This window comes from Oncorhynchus tshawytscha, linkage group LG09 (genome assembly GCF_018296145.1).
Source record: "Oncorhynchus tshawytscha isolate Ot180627B linkage group LG09, Otsh_v2.0, whole genome shotgun sequence".
In the NCBI taxonomy this organism is placed as follows: domain Eukaryota; kingdom Metazoa; phylum Chordata; class Actinopteri; order Salmoniformes; family Salmonidae; genus Oncorhynchus; species Oncorhynchus tshawytscha.
Window position 1 is genome coordinate 46,118,526 of NC_056437.1, and position 22,846 is coordinate 46,141,371.

Consider the following 22,846-nt stretch of genomic DNA (forward strand, 5'->3'; position numbering starts at 1 on the left):
GAGATATTAGAGCAGTGAAAGAGAGTACAGCTCAACAGACGGACCAGGACAAAAAAAAGTAAAAGGGAGAGAAATAAAGAGGAAGGTGAAAGACAGAGATAGAGAAAGATAAAGAGAACGAGAGGGAGAAAGAGAGAGCTAGAGATGGAGAGGTGCTTCGGTTAGAGAAGGACCACTGTACTGAGGGAAGTTAGAGAAGGTCAAGTGTACACCGCACCAGTCCAGCAGTCAGTAAAGTCAATAGCTAGAAAACACCCATCCTCTACGTGACCTTGTTTGCTGTCAAACTGATGTAGCAGCATACTTTTGAACAACACTGAAAAGAGATGCTGGAATGTGTTTAGTCCAACTATTGTGCTACATATAACAGGTGAAGAAGCATGGAACACTCACCGTCTCCCTGCATGTCTGAAGTCCATAATGTAAGGTTGTCGCGTAGCAACTGCATGATGAGCGTGGAGTCCTTGTAGCTCTCCTCGCTCAGCGTGTCCAGTTCTGCAATGGCATCGTCAAATGCCGCCTTCGCCAACCTGAGGGCAGCAGCGTGGTCAGAGCAGAGGGGTCAAAGGTTGGATTTCACACAGCATCCAAGTCACACATCAACAATGGGCTGAATCTAGTAACATGTACTGGTATGGAATATACAATAAAATGTATTTGTACAATTTTTATATATACATACATACATACATACATACATACATACATACATACATATATATATACATATATATATATATAGTATTACTAGCCAGGGCATGAGGTGACTTCCTCAATGTACTGTGTTGGTGAGACTGTACTGCACACCCAGTCTGAAAATTTCACCACGGCATGATGGAGCACCAGATATGAGACCCAAGAGATAGAAGATGAGAAGATGACAGGAGAGAAGGGGCCCACCTGCATGCGCGGTCAGGGGAATTGAGAATTTCATAATAAAATACGGAGAAGTTGAGTGCCAGTCCCAGGCGGATGGGGTGAGTCGGGGGGAGCTCGATCATGGCGATGTCGCTTGCGGCTTTGTAGGCTACCAAACTGTTCTCCGCCGCCTCCTTCCTGTCGTTACCCGTGGCAAACTCTGCCAGGTACCTGTGGTAGTCTCCCTTCCTGAGGACAGAGGGGAGAACGAGACCATGGTTATCTCAACCCCACAAAACAATAAATCCATGGTCTCCTCATGTTAACATAGGACTCTTTTCCTGAAGTATGCACTTCTGCACTGAACTCCCCTATTTGGAATTAAAAGGATTGGTATTAAGAGCCCTTGCTTATACCAAGCATGTGCTTTTAAATCCTTGTGGGGTAGTGCTAGAGCTGGGCGATATGGACAAAAATCTATATCGCGATAAATGTCCTGAATTGATGCTATAATGATTAATAGAACAATAAGTCTATAACCATGTACACCAGAGTTTTTGTTGATTCTTTAAACCAGTGATGTCAAATATATGGCTGTGGGCCAAATCCAGCTCTTGAGGGGGTAAATATATACAGTATTAGAATTTTTTATTGATTTTATTTGGGGGCGGGGTGCGACAGGAACCTTTCCACTAGCCATGATTGGCTGAGATAATGTATGGGCTGGACATACCAGGAGATGGGATTGAATTTGTCTGCCATGTAGCATGCTTCTGTCTATAACGTGAGCTGTTTAGTATGTTGACAGTCCTTTCTACCGTGCCATTTTTTAAGATATAACTAACGTTAGCCATCGAGAACTACAAAAGTTTTTGATGCCCTGAATTTAACAGGCACTATCGACAGATCAGTAGGAAAAAGTGACGGGCTACATTCTGCACACGCCACGGTTAGTGTGAACTGGAGTGACTTGACACAAAGCTGGACAAACAAGACTTAGCTACAAAGAAAACGGAGTTAAAATGCTTCCAGTCTGCCGTGACGCATTCATCCATGTATATAGGTAAGAGCCTAGCTCAGATTAAGGTTTCAAATTTGGTCAGAAAGTCATTTTTATTGCAAGTTAAACGCAGACAGTTAGCTAGCAAATGTTAGCTTGCTGGCTCACTAGCTAACGTTACGTGTATGATCTGTGTAGTTACATTATTTGAATCAGAAATCCATTTGCATTACTAGTTCTAGCCTAATGTTATCTAGATAACATTTGACCTAGTTTGTTAGCTTTAGCTACCTGCAGATTCATACTACAGCTATGACAATGTTTGTATTGGTAGTAGTTGGGGTTATGCCGGTTCATTGTTTAGCTAGCTAGATGTCTAACAAAAGACTCCACTTCGTCCGGATTATTATATGACCCATCAAATTAGCAGGTGCGTCTATGGGTGATTACAACCAGATGGCATTTCATGAACATGTGTACGCGTCTAGACAATAGTGACCCATTCCCTTAGCAAGATCTGTGTGAGGGGTGGTTATAGCATTTCCTTCACATAGCCCATCAATTTAGACAAGGGTGTCAGGTGAGCGTCATCTAATAATGATAAAATATTCATAAAATGTTTTAATCTGGACACTTTGTTTTTGATATTGCTACTATGCAAGTACTATCGTTGTAGCGTTAACACCTTCTGCATCCTGTGCATGTGACAAATAAACTTAGATTTGATGTGATATAACGTGTGTTTACCACATGATCTCACATGTGAATCCTTAAAGAGATGGCTGGGACTAAGGCTTCAGTGGGTGTGAATAATGCTGAATGGGTATAAGACAAAGAGCTCTCCAGTACATATACCAACAAGGGCCATTTTCTCAAAAGTGGGGTTACAAGTTTGTCAACTTTCAAAGCAAAGTTACTTTCCCATTGTTGCTCCACTGCAGTGTATAATATAACATTTTCTAGCTCTGCGTCTCCACTTTTATCCAACGTTAAAAAAAACACAATTTAAAATGTTGATACATAAGACCAAATCAAGGCGGTCGGTCACGTATACTTTAAAATGACAAAAAACAAATTGAAAATGTGCAGAAATTATAATGGACCTACATTCACAGTTTCTTGAGTGTGTCCAGCTCACTAATAAAAACCTAAATGAAAGTAAGACAGTCAGGGAGCATAGAACATTTTAAACACTTTGGATAGAAGACTACTTTTTGCTCATTTTAACAGAGAGGAAATATAACACATTTTCAGCGCAGCCCTCAGGTCCTTGTTGAAGACCAAATGTTAATACTACTTGTTTGATGGTTGTAGCCATCAATTGTCCCATTAACAATCACCCATATTAGAAAATGTCACATTTTTCTAGTATAGTCTGCTTATTGTAATGAATGACATCAGCAAAATGTCTGAGATAAGTGATTGGTATGGTCAGTGTTGATAATTTTTGGTTTATTGGCCAAGCTCAAGGTTGCGCACAAGTGCACACTTCACAGAAAAGTGTGGAAAACAGATGCAGAGTAGCTGTTTTTTCACAGCTCAGATAAGAGGTTTTACGCTCTGCTTGCCAGAGAGCGCGAGAGAGCGAGTGTTGTGTGAGCAACGGCCACAATGCTGCCCTGAGAAGACATGGCAGCCTTTTCTCATATTACTTGCGCAGTCAGGGCAGGGCGTACATACTCGCTGGTGTGTGCAAAATCATTTTTGAAGATATCTCCCATCCACAGACGCACATTTTGTAGTAGAAAACCTTTGATTCTCCCGTGTTTGCAGCTGGAATGAGGTGCTTGTCCAGTACATCCAGAATGTCCTTACAGATTGATTTTAGCTCAGTCTCCACCTGCAGAGCAGACAACACACACAACCAGTTGTCAACAAACTCGAGAATGGGAAAAAACATCACACTCAACTATGAAGTCTCATTTTTACATAACCATTGAATGACCTCTTCAAAAGATGAAAAGAGGACCCGAGTCTTAACCTCTACTTTGAAAGGAGCCCCACACCATCCCTCCGATGCAATAGGTCTACATGTATTATGTAACTAACATTTCGACAGCAAGGTGATTCTATTCTTCTACTACCGCTGTCCCGGTGGCTCACCGTTTGCCTGTATTCCCTGATCATCTTTAGTTTGTCTTCGCCTCCTTTGTTCTCTTCTTTCTGTTCGAGGCTGCTGATTATCCTCCAGGATGCTCTTCTGGCTCCGATCACGTTTTTGTACGCCACCGACAGCAGGTTCCGCTCTTCCACCGTCAGCTCCACGTCCATGCCGGCCACATTCTTCATGGACTCCACCATTTCTGACAGAGAGGAGAGAGAGAAAAGAATTAACCTCAACCATCACACACCCCGTTTTCAATAAGGTAGGAAGAGTCTGTTCTGGGGATCGTCAGTTGCTTGCTGGCTGCAATAATTAAACATTTTAATAATATAGCAGAAGCGCTTATCCAGAGCAACTTAGTTAGTGCATTCATTTTAAGATGGCTAGGTTGGACAACCACATACACATGACCAAAAGTATGTGGACACCTGCTCGTTCAACATATCATTCCAAAATCATGGGCATTAGTATGGAGTTGGTTCCTCCCCTTTGCTGCTATAACAGCCTCCACTCTTCTGGGAAGGCTTTCCATGAGATGTTGTAACATTGCTGTGGGGACTTGCTTCCATTCAGCCACAAGAGCAGCTGATGTCGGGAATTGATGTTGGGCGATTAGGCCTGGCTCACAGTCGGTGTTCCAATTCATCCCAAAGGTGTGCGATGGAGTTGAGGTCAGAGCTCTGTGGAGGCCGGTCAATTTCTTCCACACCTTTTGACAAACCAATTCTGTATGGACCTCACTTTGTGCCCGGGGGCATTGTCATGCTGAAACAGGATTCGACGGTTGACTGCCAGATGGTGAAGCGTAATTCATCACTCCAAAGAAGGCATTTCCACTGCTCCAGAGTCCAATGGCGGCGAGCTTTACACCACTCCAGCTGACGCTTGGCATTTCACATGGCGATCTTAGGCTTGTGTGCGGCTGCTCGGCCATGGAAACCCATTTCATGAAGCCCCCAACGAACAGTTCTTATGCTGACATTGCTTTCAGAGGCCGTTTGGAACTCGGTAGTGAGTGATGCAACTGAGGACAGACGAATTTTACAACTTACGTTCTTCAGCACTTGGCGGTCCCGTTCTGTGAGCTTGTGTGGTCTACAATTTCGCAGCTGAGCCATTTTTGCTCCTAGACGTTTCCACTTCACAATATCAGCAGTTACAGTTGACCAGGGCATCTCTAGCAGGGCAGAAATTTGACGAACTGACTTGTTGGAAAGGTGGCATCCTATGACGGTGTCACTTTGAAAGTCACTGAGCTCTTCAGTAAGGCCATTCTACCGCCAATGTTTGACTATGGAGATTGCATTGGCTGTGTGCTCCATTGTATACACCTGCCAGCAACGGTTGTGGCTGAAAAAAACAAATTCACATATTTGAAGGGGTGTCCACATGTACACAAGTATCTCACTGATAGTAAGTACATTTTTCTTCAATAACGTAGTTATCAAAGTCAGTGCTAGTAGGGGGGAAAAAGTCAAATGTGACAGTTCGTTCACAAAATGCAAGTTCTCTTGCTGCTCCGTAGGCAAGTACCATGGCCTTGTAGTGGATGCAAGCCTCGACTGGAAGCAAGTGGAGTGTGCAGAGGAGCAGGGTGACATGGTAGAACTTGGGAAGGTTGAACACTAGGCGTCCTGCAGCTTTCTGGATAAGTTGCAGGGGTTTGATGGCACAAGCGGGGAGCCCAGCTCACAGCAAGTTGCAGTAGTCCAGACAGGTGGTGACAAGTGCCTGGATGAGGACCTGCGCTGCCTCCTGTGTGAGGTGGGGTCGAACACTACGGATGTTGTGGAGCACGAACTTGCATGAGCGAGTCACCGCTTTGATGCTTTCAGAGAACAAAAGATGTCAAGGTTCATGCCAGATTCTTTGCTCTCTGGGAGGGGGACAACTGTGGAGCTGTCAACCGTGATGAGAGGTCTTGAAGCGGGCAGGCCTTCCTGGGAGGAAGAGCAGCTCAATCATGTTGAGGTTGAGCTTGAGTTGGTGGGCCGACATCAAAGCAGTGATATCTGCCAGGCACCTGGGTGTCAGAAGGGGAGGGGAAGGAGAAAAATACTTGAGTGTCATCCACGTAGCAATGCTTGGAGAGAACATGTTATGATATGACGGAGCCGAGTAACTTGGTGTATATAGAAAAGGAGAGGGCCTAGAACCGAGCCCTGGGGGACACCAATAGTGAGAGCATGTGCTGCAGACACAGATCTTCTCCACGTCACCTGATAGGAGCGGCCTGCCAGGTAGGCTGCAACCCAAGAGAGTGCAGAACCTGAAACACCCAGCCCTGAGAGGGTGGAGAGAAAGATCTGATGGTTCATGTGTCGAAGGCAGTGGATAGATCTAGGAGGATGAGAACAGAGGCAAGAGGGGATACAGCCAGTGGTCAGGGATGAGTTGATGAGGGAAGTGAGGAATGGGAGAAGATCTACAGAGATGTTATGAAGAAGGGAGGAGGGGATGGGGTCGAGCGGGTAGGTTGTCGGGCGGTCTGACCTCAGAATGTCATCTGGAGAGAAAGGGGAGAAAGACGTCAAAGCGTGTGAGTGGGACCTGTGGACTGAATAGGCAGAGTGAATGAGGAGCGGATGTCAACCTTTTTAAAGTGGTTATTTTCAAAGTCGTTCACACATGACAGTCAACATAGGAATCAGGAGAAGTCAGTTTCTATGATGCAGGAATTGAGGATAATGTCTAGAAAGCAGGAATTCCTGACGAATTACATCCCTGACAGACTAGCATATCAGGAAGCACACAGCACAGCAGTATTCATTTAACCACATTTACAGCCATTGTAAAGGGAAAGTATAGGGGTCAAGGGTTTGTTGGTGGTTGTGAGTTTAATTAGCAAGTCTTTTGGGCTGCACGAAACCAAAGTTGTCAGTGTAAGTAAAGATTGACCCCCTGAAACCGGGTCAACGTAGAACGGAGCATTTGAACTGGGCCACTAACTGTCTCATAAGTCACGTGAATGAGTCAAACTGAGGAATGAACTGAATGCAAGTGGGTCATTTGATAGGGTAATCAGTGTTAACGAGGACACGTGCTGCATTTATGAATCAGTCTACAAATAGCCACGCCCACTGTTCAGTACTAGCCTATAAGAAAGCTCATCACAAGAGGTTACAAAGCCATTACCAAACGCCATACCTATAGCCTAAAAACGCATAAAGTCAATTTTGGTTTTGCATACTCGCATAGCTTAGACCCTACTTTATATACTCTGAGGTTGTGTTGTGCCCTCCATCAGTTGAGACCATGGGAGAACGACTGCCCCTTCTCAATGAAACCACAGAAGTACAAGGCCGACAGTGGTACTGCAGGCATTGTTAGTAGAAAACAAGATCCCCATTATAGAAGGGAAAAATGACGTGGTCAATCTTTATACAAATAAACACATTTTAGAAGACAATCATGGTGCCAATAATTGGTTCTAATACACCAGATGTATGTCCTTGAACAGATTATTCAAAACAAACAACAATAATTTAAAAAATGTAATCGCATACAGAAGTTACAGATAATTTAGTTGCTAATGGCAGCCTGCAGTGCCACGGTCAGGCCTTCAACTTGAGTTACTCAATGAGATGGGGCAGCACTGAGCTATCCTGAAACGTCACTTCATGGAGTAGCACAAACTGTGCATCTAATATCTTAACCAACAACAGTTGGCTTCAATGCGCTATCGAGTCTAAACATAGGAATGAATGGTGTCAAATGATCGATGGCTTTGTCCATTCATACACCTTTATAATTTAATTTATTTAAACTTTTCATTACTACAAAGACGGCCACCAGTCAATTTAAATGGTAACATCCATTCTATTATCTGTATTTCTATTAATAGGTTAGTTATGGGGGATTGACAGAATTTCAAACCAATATTCCCATTCAAGTACACAATATATATACAAATTGTGGACACCCCTTCAAATGAGTGGATTCGGCTATTTCAGCAACACCCGTTGCTAACAGGTGTATAAAATCACGCACACAGCAATGTCAATCTCCATATACAAACATTGGCAATAGAATGGTCTTACTGAAGAGTTCAGGGACTTTCAACGTGGCACCTTCATGGAATGCCACCTTCAATGTCAAATTTCTGCCCTGGTCAAATATAAGTGATGTTTTTTTTATTTCACCTTCATTTATCCAGGTAGGCCAGTTGAGAACAAGTTCTCATTTACAAATGCGACCTGGCCAAGATTGAGCAAAGCAGTGCGACACAAACAGAGTTATACATGGGATAAACAAACGTACAGTCAATAACACAATAGAAAAGTCTATATACAGTGCAAATGTAGTAGGATTAGGGAGGTAAGGCAATAAATAGGCCATAGTGGCGATATAATTACAATTTAGCAATTAAACACGAGTGATAGATGTGCAGAAGATGAATGTGCAAGTAGAGATACTGGGGTGAAAAGGAACAAAAAATAAATAATATGGGGATGACGTAGTTGGGTGGGCTATTTACAGATGGGCTATTTACAGGTGCAATGATCGGTAAGCTGCTGACAGCTGATGCTTAAGAGTTAGTGAGGGAGATATGAGTCTCCAGCTTCAGTGATTTTTGCGATTCGTTCCAGTCATTGGCAGCAGAGAACTGGAAGGAAAGGCAGCCAAAGGAGGAGTTGGCTTTGGGGGTGACCAGTGAAATATACCTGCTGGAGCAAGTGCTACGGGTGGGTGCTGCAATGGTGACCAGTGAGCTGAGATAAGGCAGAGCTTTACCTAGCAAGGACTTACAGATGACCTGGAGCCAGTAGGTTTGGGAACGAATATGAAGCGAGGGCCAGCCAACGAGAGCATACAGATCGCAGTGGTGGGTAGTATATGGGGCTTTGGTGACAAAACGAATGGCACTGTGATAGAATACATCCAGTTTGCTGAGTAGAGTGTTGGAGGCTATTTTGTAAATCACATCGCCGAAGACTAGGATCGGTAGGATAGTCAGTTTTATGAGGGTATGTTGGGCAGCATGAGTGAAGGATGCTTTGTTGCCAAATAGGAAGCCGATTCTAGATTGAAATTTGGATTGGACATGCTTAATGTAAGTCTGGAATGAGAGTTCACAGTCTAACCAGACACCTAGGTATTTGTAGTTGTCCACATACTCTAAGTCAGAACCATCCAGAGTAGTGATTCTAGACGGGCGGGTGGGTAGCGATCAGTTGAAGAGCGAAATGGTAGGCAACATAAGCTCACAGAACGGGACCGCCGAGTGCTGGAACGCATAAAAATCGCCTGTCTTCGGTTGCAACACTCACTAGAGTTTCAAACTGCCTCTGGAAGCAACGTCAGCACAACAACTGTTCGTCGGGAGCTTCATGAAATGGGTTTCCATGGTGATCTTAGGCACACAAGCCTAAGATCACCATGAACAAGCGTTGGCTGGAGTGGTGTAAAACTCACCAACATTGTCCTCTGGAGCAGTGGAAACACGTTCAATGGAGTGATGAATTACACTTCACCATCTGGCAGTCCGACAGACAAATCTGGCTTTGGCGGATGCCAGAAGACCACATAGTGCCAACTGTAAAGTTTGGTGGTGTAGGAATAATGGGCTGGTGCCTGAGCCCGCATATAAGTTCCTGGCCTACAAGCTTGGCACACCTTTATTTGGGGAGTTTCTCCCATTCTTCTCTGCTCTGTCAGGTTCAATGAGGAGTGTCGCTGCACAGGTATTTTCAGGTCTCTGAGATATTTGATCGGGTTCAAGTCCGGGCTCTGGCTAGGTCACTCAAGGTAATTCAGAGACTTGTCCTGAAGCCACTCTTGCATTGTCTTGGCTGTGTGCTTAGGGTCGGTGAACCTTAGACCCAGTCTGAGGTCTTGAGCACACTGGAGTGGGTTTTCATCAAGGATCTCCGTGTACTTTGTTCCGTTCATCTTTCCCCTCGATCCTGACTAGTCTCCCAGTCCCTGCCTGTGAAAAACATCCCCACAGCATGATACTGCCACCACCATGCTTCACTGTAGGGATGGTGCCAGGTTTCCTCCAAATGTGACGCTTGGCATTCAGGCCAAAGAGTTCAATCTTGCCATCATCAGACCAGAGAATCTTTCTCATGGTCAGAGTACTTTAGGTGCCTTTTGGCAAACTCCAAGTGGGCTGTCATGTGCATTTTACTGAGGAGCAGCTTCCGTCTGGCCACTCTAGCATAAAGGCCTGATTGGTGGAGTGCTGCAGATATAGGAGAATCTTCCAGAAAGACAACTATCTCCACAGATGAACTCTGAAGCTGTCAGTGACCATCGGGTTCTTGGTTACCTCCCTGACCAAGGCCCTTCTCCCTCGATTGCTCAGTTTGGTCGGGCGGCCAGCTCTAGTAAGTCTGGGTGGTTCCAAACTTCTTCAATTTAAGTGATGGAGGCCACTGTGTTCTTCGAGACCTTCAATGCTGATTACATTTCTTGGTACCCTTCCCCAGATCTGTGCCTTTCCTTCGACCTAATGGCTTGTTTTTTTTCTTTTTCTGACATACACTGTCAACTGTGGGACCTTATATAGACCGTGTGTGTGCGCCTTTCTAAATCATGCCCAATCAATAGAATTTACCACAGATGGACTACAATCAAATTGTAAAAACAGCTTCAGGATCAATGGAAACAGGATGCACCGGAGCTCAATTTAGGGTCTCAAAGCAAAGGGTCTGAATACTTACATAAATAAGGTTTCATTTTTTTCATAAATTTGCAAACATGAAAATAAAAAAACATTTTTCACTGTCATTATGGGGTATTGTGTAGATGGATTATATTTTTTGTTTCCTCAAGGGGTCTGAATACTTTCCAAAAGCACTGTATAGAAACATTAAACACTGGACCGTTTCCTTTATACTGTCGTTAACACTGTATTCATAATGTGTTCTTCCTTTCCCTTTTATTGCTCATTCTAATACATCTACTACTATTGCATTTGTTACATTTCTATACTGGATTAAATACTGTATTCTTATTCATATACTCAACTCTTCACATAGCTCATTCTCATGTGTTCCGGGGTCCTCTTTCCCAAAACAAGTACTGAAAAGCTTGATTCTGGTGACATTTAAAAAGGAAAAGCACTCAAACCATCCTAAATATATTTCTACCTCTAGAAAGTATCTCAATAACGTATTGGTAAAATGATTATAGTATACAGGATGCAACTTAAGGTTGAGTGCTGCAGCTATCTAAAGAAACACAGAGACCTTTCTGAATTAAAACAGTTTATATTGACAAATTTAACAGAGGAACATGAATTAGAGACCCCTGATTCATGTTCATCACAAAAGGAGGGTGTTGGCAATCTCTTTCCGGGTTCTAACAAAAACCTAGTTCTGACTTAGGTAACAGCCTTTGTCAGAGCACTTTATTCTTCTGGGCTTTTGGAAAATGATTTCCAACGCCCTCCTGTAATTGAGCTGCTTGATTGAGAGGGGCGGGGGGGGGTTGTTGATGCAGAGCCGCATGCAGGCGGCTAGATTCTCTCCCTGCAGTCTGTTCCTCAAGTCTGTTTTGACCTGCAATAACAAAAGAATAATAAGAGGGGAGACTGGGACAAAGAGGATCTACTTCCACATTTAAATGTTCTTACTCGTTTCATTGCAGAGAAGTCCCTCTCACAATTAACGGAAGACACTGGTATAGTCAGTGCGATTGCTGCCAGCTGGATAAGGCAAGTGTAGATAGCCTCCACTCATCAAACTGACTGAAAGGCCAGCTTTGTCATTGCCATCATCTGGTCCAAACCCTGAAATACATTAAAAACAAAAAGATATTCAACATTAAAGAAGAGCCAACAGAGTGGTAGTTCAACAGGAAAAAGGGTTGGGCAACACTGGCCTAAAATGTTCTCTTCAAAAGACTCACACTCAATGCCATACCTTGAATGCTCCAACAAACACATGTTGCTTCTAAGACAACCACTCTTGCAGCACAGCAGCCTCTGACGGTTGCAAGAACTGCTTGGGGAAGAGGTTCAGGTTAAAGGTGTTCATCCTCTCACTAGAGAAAGCAGGCTGTGGTCCCAACAGACTGAAGGCCCCCAGAATCTACCAGTGTTGTCCAATAGGCCAACAATATATGGATCCATTACCTAATTACAGCACAAAACAGAAAATAAGTGATTAATAGCTGTTTTAGTGGATCCAACACACAGGATGTAACATTGGTTTAATCACAGCATTTGAAAACAAATGTTTTTACCTCCTTTCTGAACCCGAACCCAGAACTGCACCCTGGTCTTGTCCACCTGGCTTCTCCCTCTCCTCCTCGATGTTGAATACACCCAGAAACCCATTGGGCCATCGAGGTCCTGGTGGAGTTGGCTCAGAAATAAATACATAATGCTAGACTAAATATGCAAACATTTTTAGCCCTTAGCCTAATTAAAGGACATTTGACTAACCATGTGGCGTATTATATAGCCACGGCTTCAGTCTGTCAATTTTATGTCACATCTGGATTGCCGGTAGCGCGCACTTGGCCTCAGCTCTCCTCTACTCCTTCTATCTACCCTCCTGGTTTTCCTCTCTTCTGTTAAATTTTGTCCCTCATGTATCCCTAACTCACTCCTGGGATTCTGCCTCGTCTAGGTCTGGTAAAGTCACACACTTATTATAAAAAGGATGCTTAAGCTTTTAAAGGGATAACTAACTAAAGAAAGTGTCATAAAAATAAGGCTGATTTGACGTTAGCTAGCTAAGTTAACATTACCTGACACTTGTCCTTACTACCCCCTTTCTATTTTGCTGCTGTGGCTGGAATTATTTCAATTAACTCGCCTGAGAAAAAAAATCTAATTGAAGACAGATGTAGCTTTCTTTCTTGCACATGATACAGTTCCAAACAAACTACCTAGCTAACTTGCTAGAATAGAAACGTTAGAAAACCATGTTTCTATCATCAACATAATGTTACTTGTGGATATTCAATAGCTGGCCTTACAGTTTTCAAATTGTGGCAGCAATATTATAAATTTGAAGTCAGAAGTTTACATACAACTTAGCCAAATACATTTAAACTCCATTCCTAACATTTAATCCTAGTAAACATTCCTTAGGTCAGTTAGGATCACCACTTTATTATAAGAATGTGACAAGTCAGAATAATAGTGGGGAGAATGATTTATTTTAGCTTTTAATTCGATCATCACATTCCCAGGGGGTCAGAAATTTACATACACTCAATTATTATTTGGTAGTATTGCCTTTAAAATGGTTTAACTTGGGTCAAACGTTTCAGGTAGCCTTCCACAAGCTTGTGGGGGAATGTTGGCTCATTCCTCCTGACAGAGCCGGTGTAACCGAGTCAGGTTTGTAGGCCTCCTTGCTCACACACACTTTTCAGTCCTGCCCACACAAGTTCTATAGGATTAAGGTCAGGGCTTTGTGATAGCCACTCCGATACCTTGACTTTGATGTCCTTAAGCAATTTTGCAACAACTTTGGAAGTATGCTTGGGCTCCTTGTCCATTTGGAAGACCCATTTGCAACCAAGCATTAACTTCCTGACTGATTTCTTGAGATGTTGCTCCAATATATCCACATACTTTTCTTTCCTCATGTTGCCATCTATTTTGAAGTGCACCAGTCTCTACTGCAGCAAAGCACCCCCACAACATGACGCTGCCACCACCGTGCTTCACGGTTGGGATGTGTTCTTCGTTTTGCAAGCAACCCCCTTTTTCCTCCAAACATAACGATGGTCATTATGGCCAAACAGCTCTATTTGTTTCATCAGACCAGAGGACATTTCTACAAATAGTCCCCATGTGCAGTTGCAAAACATGGTCTGGCTTCTTTATGGTGGTTTTGGAGCAGTGGCTTCTTCCTTGCTTAGCAGCCTTTCGGGTTGTCGATATAGGACTCGTTTTACTGTGGATATAGATACAAAAGTATATTTTGTTTCCTCCAGCATCTTCACAAGGTTCTTTGCTGTTGTTCTGGGATTGATTTGCACTTTTTGCACCAATGTACGTTCATCTCTAGGAGACAGAACGAGTCTCCTTCCTGAGCGGTATGACAGCTGCGTGGTCCAATGGTGTTTTATACTTGCGTACAATTGTTTGTACAGATGAATGTGGTACCTTCAGGCATTTGGAAATTGCTCCCAAGGAGGTCTACAATTTTTTCTGAAGTCTTGGTTGATTTTTTTTTTTTCAATGATGTCAAGCAAAAAGTTTGAAGGTTGAGTTTGAAGGTAGGCCTTGAAATACATCCACAGGTACACCTCCAATTGACTCAAATGATGTCAATTAGCCTATCAGAAGCTTCTAAAGCCATGACATCCTTTCCTCTGGAATTTTCCAAGCCTTTTAAAAGGCACAGTCAACTTAGTGTATGTAAACATCTGACCCACTGGAATTATAAGTGAAATAAATCTGTATGTAAACAATTGTTGGAAAAATTACGTGTCATGCACAAAGCAGATGCCCTAACCGACTTGACAAAACTATAGTTTGTTAAAATCAAGATTTTTTTTTTAGGTTATAGATAGTTTGTTGTTAACTAGTTGGCTGGCTAATGATAGTCAAACAAACAAGCTAACATACCTTTTTTGCAGTTTCTCACACGGGTACACTGAGGTGATTCAAGTGAATTGTGTTTTGCGACACAGAGCTTTTGTATTGCGCACTGGTCCCTGGCACGCTGTGTTTCTCGAGTTGCAGGCTGCCTGCCACAGCTCAAAGAGCTAAGTAACCTTCAGAACGGTGTTGAAGCCAGATGATCTATTTACCAAGAAAAGCCGATGTGCGCCACAGAAACTGTTTGGTAGAAATAGGTGTGGTGGCAATGATTCTGTCGTGGCGCAGCGCCACACTTAAATGAAGGCAGAGGAAACACTCTTACTGCTGTACATTGCATTTTTTAAATACTGTTTATATAAAAACACAGCCTGTAGTTATATACTGGATTTCTAGACAAAGCTCGCTAATACATTTACTGCTGTACTCGACAAAGCTCGCTAATATATTTACTGCTGTACATATTCTTAGCATATCGGTTAGTGTACGTACACAGAATGCACTTTGATTACAGATAGTTTTATTTGGGTTGTTAACTGGATTGGTCCTGACAGACGTTTTTGATTTTTTTTGTGCAATAATCTAATTGGCAAGGTAAATTACCATTTTTATTAAATACCATTAAGAAATTATCAAATTGTTGGATTTATCCTCAATCCAAAGCGGTTCACTGGGTTTTCACACACAATGACTATCAGGACAGATCACATAGGCCAACTACACTCACTGTAGAGAACAGGGTCTCCTGGCACATTTCTCTTCCATATTTAGATGTATAAAGATATTAGATGCACACCTTGAAAGGTTCCTGTCATCACCAGCTCTCTTAATGGAGTGTCTGGGGAGTTGCCAGCGTAGACCTACATTAACGCTAGATGGGCGTAGCCGTGGGAGTAGAGCCCAGCTGGCTGCTGAGCCAAAGACCAGAGGAGTGTCTCGGAATTCTAGAATCTTCCCTCATAGAACGTTGTCGAATTCAGTACTGCGTCAGTGTTCAAGTCTGGGAGATTTCTTTTATAAAATAACTTTTTTTTTTGTCTGTAAAACACAGTAGTCAAGAGACACGATTACAGGGCTGGTGTAATCAAAGTGAGGCAACTTGCAGGTGGGGGCCTTTCACATTTAATGATACACCAGTAAATCAGATCAAGGAAAATGACAGGAGCTGTGCAGCTGTCCAATATGGGTGTTATAATACAGTAAGTGGTTACAACAGTTCTTAGCTAGAGCAGAAATATTGCTCGTAATAATTACGGCATAACATATTGCCGTGCTAGGCCTATAGCCCACATTAGGCCTATATGTTTACAGTTACACAATACCCTACCATTGCTATATACCAATGCTTATGGGACTGAGGGGGAACCCCCAGAAAGCATGGGGTCTTGCACTGTGGCCATGCGGTGCACAGGCAGGCAGAACAGTGTGTGCCAGAAACATAGAGCCTATGACTTCTAGAGACAGAGTGAGAGACAGAGTGTACCTACAGCAGCCAATGGCAGACCTCCACAAAGCATGCTGCAGAAACTCAATGCTCGACAGTCAGCGCCCAGGAAGAGCAGCAGCACTACAGTATCTCTGCAGCAGAAGACCACTGAGCCGTGGCTTTGATCAGCGGACTAGGGCCGTGCTCAAACGCACTCAGTGACCCCTCTACAGATTGACACAAAATGTAAAAGGTAGGGGAAAGGAAGCTGAAATAAAATTTGATAAAACCAGATCAAAAGTATGATGACCAAAGTATGAAAAATGACTGTTGATTCTAGATTGATAAAGTTAGATTGGGTTCAGGGAGGCGGGATTATTAAGGGCATAGGGTGACGTCAACCTAACTCATTTTAATACACCAATGGTATTTAACTAATTTAAATAAGTACCGCCTTGTAACCAACGTCGTTGGGATAACTACTCTATATATGTGCCAAAATTTGACTGTAAGGGTGTCAGCAAATATAATAAGTTTACACCCCCCCACCACCAATCTACACACACTGTTTACATTTTTATAAATTAGATAATTTTTTTTAGCTAAATTAACACTGAATACATAAGTATTCAGTCCCTTTAAAATCAGTACTTTGTTGAAGCACCTTTGGCATTGATTATAGCCTCAAGTCTTGGCACAACTGTATTTTGGGAGTTTCTCCCATTCTTCTCTGCAGATCCTCTCAAGCTTTGTCAGGTTGGATGGGGAGTGTTGCTGCTCAGCTATTTTCAGGTCTCTCCAGAGATGTTTGATCGGGTTCAAGTCTCAGCTAGGGCTGGGCTACTCATTCAAAGAATTGTCCCAAAGCTACTCCTGCATTGTCTTGGCTGTGTGCTTAGGGTCGTTGTCCTGTTGGAAGGTGAACCTTTACACCAGTCTGAGGTCCTGAGTGCTTTGGAGCAGGTTTTCATCAGAGAGCTCCCTGTACTTCGCACCGTTCATACTTTCCTTGATTCTGACTAGTCTCCCAGTCCCTGCCGCTGAAAAACATCCCAAGCAGCATGATGCTACCACTACACTTGACCATAGGGATGGTGCCAGGTTTCCTCCAGACTTGACGCTTGGCATTCAGGCCAAAGAGTTCAATCTTGGTTTCATCAGACCAGAGAATTTTGTTTCTCATGGTCTGAGAGTCCTTTAGGTGCCTTTTGGCGAACTCCAAGCAGGCTGTCATGTTCCTTTTACTGAGGGGCAGCTTTGGTCTTTTCACTCTACCATAACGGCCTGATTGGTGGAGTGCTGCAGAGATGGTTGTCCTTCTGGAAGGTTCTCTCTCCCATCTTCACAGAGGAACTCTGTCAGAGTGACCATCGGGTTCTTGGTCACCTCCCTGACCAAAAACCTTCTCCCCCGATTTCTCAGTTTGGCCGGGACGGCCAGCTCTAGGAAGAGTCTTGGTGGTTCCAAACTTCTATTTAAGAATGGAGGGTTCACACTATTAGGGTGTGGTGCCTTGCTTAATGTAGAAATGTCATGTCTGTGTGGGGGACCTGGGTGATCGAGAACACATGAAGAAAAGGAAGATCTCAGCTAGTTTGAATGAACAGGACTCGCACCAGCTTGCCTTTCATACATGTGTGGAAGCAGCACATCTTACTGTGCTCAGCTATTCTGCCACCTTGATTAGCACAACTCGACAAAATCAAATTAACATTTTAAATGACTGCAAGAGCAATTGGTGTCTAAAAAAAATATACTTTCTGTGAACTGTTCTATCTTAACCCATCAAGCAAGGAAAGAGGAATTACTACTCAGTCTCTGGAGAAAGAAGAGAACAGACATGACTGAGGTGTGTTGGGGGGAGTGGTGTTACTGCCACCATTATGACACCACATTGGAACGTGTTCAGGTCTGTTGAGTGACAGACCAGGACTGCTGAGCCCGGTGTGGCTGGAAGCAGTGTATAAGTGCACTTCCTGAAAGAATAGGCACCAAGGAGGGGAGCGAAGAAAAGGTAAGAGAGCACAGTCTTTGCAAAGATCCCCACTAAGCAGGCAGCTCCTGTGTGATCTATTTGCACACACACACACTGAGGCTGGATGACTCGCCTGTGCTGGAGAGAGAGGGTTTACATAAGAGAGTAGCACACTGCTGCTCTCGTCTCCTCCTGTCCCTTGGTCCCCATGTCAGGGTGGCTGCATAGGCACATACCTTCCAGTCTCTGGTCTGGCTTAAGCCCAGCTGCACTTAGCGCCTTGCACATTCCTCTGTGCCAAAGGGGGCTCAGGAGGAGTGGCCTGTTCCACAGCAGGCCTGCAGGGGAGAATCATCCTGGCTCTGAGTGGCCGGCCCCTCCAGGTGATTGACCTCTTTCAGCAGGCGTAAGGACATGAGGGGTGGGGGGGGAGGTTTGTAGGCTAGAGCTGGTAGGGGACAGTATCCTGTTTCATAGCAGGGCAAAAGAGATCAGAGAAGAACCTGCATGGCCTATGTGTAGCACTGCTGATCTTTGATATCAAAATCTAGAAAACTCTCAGATACTACTACAGCACTTAACAGTGTGCCTTCCCAGCAATACTGCTGTCATGTTAAATGGGGAAAATAAAAAATTCAATGAAACTAAGGCATTTAATGCATCTTCCTTAGCATTCATCATCATGGGAAAGTCTTAGCCCAGATGAGTCTACATACTTTATGAACTGGGTCATCAGAGGTACAGTTCAGATAATTCAAGTACTAATAAGTCAGGAGAAGAAAAAAAAAAATCAAGACTAGTGATAAGAAAGAAAACAAGTTACATGTCGGGATATTGATGCTATATCATATCGTTTTGACAATATTGCAATATTATTTTGCACTCATTGGCTGTACCTACCTATTTTTCCTTCATAGCTTGTTCTCCATCTTTTTTTAAAAATAGGGCAGCAATTTGTTTGATGCACTTTTATTTCTATGACTAATCTAAACTCATTATCATGGCTCTCTCATCACTCTGCAACAGATATGTGAGCAATATGTTTGGAACATCGAATCTTAAAAATCACAGTATCGAATTGTAATACATATAGAATCTCAATACCTAAGTACAGACATAATATCGTATGGTCCCTGGCAATTCTCAGCTCGATTCAAGATCCACATCAAAACACCCGTCAAGGAAAGATGGTGGTATTCTACAGGGAAGGCTTCCAAAAGGAATTCAGAATCCACTCAAAAAAAGAAGCTTGAAGGATCACTTCAGCATAATTGGGCACTAACAGGCATCAATGATAAGGGGGTAGCGACATCCACTAAGGAAAGAGTCATTGCAATCATAGAAATTATAATGGCGCCGGGGGGGTGGCTGCCGTTTTACGGGCTCCTAACCAACTGTGCTATTTCGCATTGTTTGTAACTTATTTAATGTTGCTGATAATGTCTCTTATGACCGAAAAGAGCTTCTGGATATCACAACAGAGATTACTCACCTCGAACTGGACTAACGTTTTTTCTTTAAATGAGTTCAACGCCAATGATATACTGCTGCTCCGAGATCAGGCTCAAATCCCTGACATTGAAAAGACAGAAATACAGGGGGCGGAGATCGGGGTGCCTTGTGAGAATTTGTCGGTGAGTGGGTAACCCGCCTCTACCATCCATTCTATTGGCCAACACGCAATCGCTGGAGAGTAAACTGGAAGATCTGAGACTACCCTAACCAACAGGACATTAAAATGGTAATATCTTATGTTTCACAGAGTCGTGGCTGAACGACGACACAGATAACCCAGCCGGCTGCATATTTTCCGTGCATCGGCAGGACAGAACAGCTACGTCTGGTAAGACGAGGGGTGTGTGTGTGTGGGGGGGGTCTATTTGTCAATAACAGCTGGTGCGCAATGTCTCATTTTAAGGAAGTCTTGAGGTTTTGCTTGACAGAGGTAGAGTACCACATGATAAGCTGTAGACCACACTATTTAACAAGAGAGTTTCTTATTTTTCGTAGCTGTCTATTTACCACCACAAACCAATGCTGGCACAAGCTACCGTAATTGCTGGACTATTAAGCGCACCTGAATATAAACCGCACCCACTGAATTATAAAAAAAAAAGTATTTTGTACATAAATAAGCCGCACATGTCTATAAGCCGCAGGTGCCTACCGGTACATTGAAACAAATGAACTTGGTCACCATCTTCCTCCTCCTGTGCACTGAAACCACTGAAGTCATCTCCTTCGGTGTCGGAGTTGAATAGCCTCAGAATTGCTTCATCCGATGTTGGATCGTTTTCATTGTTGCTCTCGTCACTTTCATCCGGAGGCAAATACCCCGCTGAGCTCATGCTGCCCCTTCAACATGCAGCAGTCCAGCTTTTCGAAACCCGTTGATGATAGTGGATTTTTTGACAATGCTCCACGCTGTCAGGACCCACTGGCAGACTTGACCATAAGTTGCTCTTCGCATGCAGCCCATTTTAGTGAAGGATTTCTCCCCACTTGTCATCCAAGCCTCCCACTGAACTAGGAGCGCCACCTTAAATGCACGATTTACACTGATGTCGAGTGGCTGCAAATACTTTGGGCCATCTGCTTTTTTTCCCTCTGAAAGCTTTTGGTGTCTTTTTGCACTGAGTCAGTTCCTCAAGCTGCTGTTTCCAATGTCTTATCATCGACTAATTAAGGCCAAGCTCCCGTGCAGCAGCTCTATTTCCTTTTCCAACAGCCAGATCGATCGCCTTCAACTTGAAAGCTGCATCATATGCATCTCTCCGTGTCTTTGCCATGATGAGGGTGACAAAATTACTACCGTAATCAGAATGGGAAGTTTGAGCGCGCTCGATTTACGTCACATTATGTGATGGTGCTCAGTATTTTGGAGGCATGAATCTTGTAATAGCGGGAAAAAAACATAAATTAGCCGCGTCATTGTATAAACCGCGAGGTGCAAAGCGTGGGAATAAAGTAGCGGCTTATAGTCCGGAAATTATGGTATATGAGGCCATGTGTAAAAAAGAAAATGCACATCCCGAAGCGGTGCTCGTAGTGGCCGGGGACTTTAATGCAGGCAAACTTAAATCCTCTGTACCTCATTTCTACCAGCATGTCACAACCAACCAGAGAAAAATAAAATATATAAAATTTAAACAAACACTCTAGACCACCTATAATCCACACACAGAGATGCATACAAAGCTCTCACTCATCCTCCAATAGGGAAATCTGAATATAGTTTTATCCTCCTGATTCCTGCTTACAAGCAGAAAGTAAAGCAGGAAGTACCTGTGAATCGTTAAATACAGAAGTGGTCAGATGACGCGGACGCTACGTTACAGGACTGTTTTGCTAGCACAGACTGGAATATGTTCCCAGGATTCATCCAATGGCATTGAGGAGTAGACCACCTGTCACCGGCTTCATCACACTGCTGCGTTGCCATGCATGACTCCAACACCATCATTACGTTTGCTGACAACAGTGGTAGGCCTGATCACTGACAACGATGAAACAGCCTATAGGGAGGTCAGAGAACTGGCAGTGTGGTGCCAGGACAACAACTGATACCTCAATGTGAGCAAGACAAAGGAGCTGATTGTGGACTACCTTAAAAACAGAGGGCCGAACAGGCCCCCATTAACATTGACAGGGCTGTACTGTAGTGGAGCAGGTTGAGAGCTTCAAATTCCTTGGCGTCCACATCACCAACAAACTATCATGGTCAGAACACACCAAGACAGTAGAAAGGCACAACAACACCTTTTCCCCCTCAGGAGACTGAAAAGATTTGGCATGGGTTCCCAGATCCTCAAAAACTTGCATAGCTGCACCATCGAGAGCATCCTGACCGGTTGCATCACCGCCTGGTATGGCAACTGCCCGGCATCGGGCCGTAAAACACTAGAGGGTAGTGCGTACGGCCCAGTACATCACTAGGGCCAAGCTTCCTGACATCATGGACCTACAGTACCAGTCAAAAGTTTGGAGAACTACTCATTCAAGGGTTTTTGTTTTTACTATTTTCTACATTGTAGAATAATAGTGAAGACATCAAAACTATCAAATAACACATGGAATCATGTAGTAATCAAAAAAGTGGGAAACAAATCAAAATATATATTTGAGATACTTTAAAAAGTAGCCACCCTTTGCCTTGACAGCTTTGCACACACTTGGCATTCTCTCAACCAGCTTCAGCTGGAATGCTTTTCCAACAGTTTTGTCTCCAGTCACCCAAGTCCGATTTATCTCTGCTTGAGACATCTGTTGCATTGTGTGATGACAAAACGGCACATTTTAGAATGCCATTTTATTGATCGCAGCACAAGGCGCACCTGTGTAATAATCATGCTTTTTAACCAGCTCCTTGATATGCCACACATGGCAAAGGAGAAATGCATGTAAACAACATTTGGGAGAAATTCTGAGAGCATTGTGCAAATGGAACATTTCTAGGATATTTTATTTCAGCTGATGAAACATGGGCTTTAAATGTTGGGTTATATTTTTGTCCAGTGTAGATTAAGAGGAGACATGTTAAAGAAGGATTTTTATGCTTGAGACAATTCGAGACATGGACTGTGTATGTGTGCCATTCCAGGGGTGAATGGGCAAGTGAAAAGATGGAAGTGCATTTGAACGGGGTATGGTAGTAGGTGCCAGGCGCAACAGTTTCCCGTGTATCAAGAAAAGCCAAAAGGACATACAGCCAACTTCACACAACTGTGGGAAGCATTGGAGTTGACATGTGCCAGCATCCATGTGGAATGCTTGAGACCTTGTAGAGTTAATGCCCCGACAAATTGAGGCTGTCCTGATGGTAGGGGGTTAGACCCATCGCTGCATAGTTAGCTGGTGCGATCGTAGTTAGATAGCTAGCTAAAACATTTTACAAAACTGCCAATTAACATTAACTAGCTAGCTGCCTAGCGTGTTGAGTTTAACGTTTGCTTACTGTTAGCGTTGACAAT

The 22,846-nt window shown here is 43.5% G+C and overlaps 1 protein-coding gene across 2 annotated transcripts in view; it reads right to left on the reverse strand.

Annotated features, from left to right (window-relative positions):
* The window catches only part of LOC112258043 (14-3-3 protein epsilon), a 39,144-nt gene that overhangs the window by 10,577 nt on the left and 5,721 nt on the right, over positions 1-22,846 (reverse strand). For both annotated transcript variants that reach the window (XM_024432106.2, XM_024432105.2), the window contains exons 2-5: positions 3,962-4,161; positions 3,592-3,698; positions 901-1,107; positions 394-530 (exon numbers count right to left, since the gene is read on the reverse strand). In XM_024432106.2, coding sequence (XP_024287874.1) covers positions 394-530; positions 901-1,107; positions 3,592-3,698; positions 3,962-4,161 — 651 coding nt within the window. The remainder of the gene's footprint in view (positions 1-393; positions 531-900; positions 1,108-3,591; positions 3,699-3,961; positions 4,162-22,846) is intronic.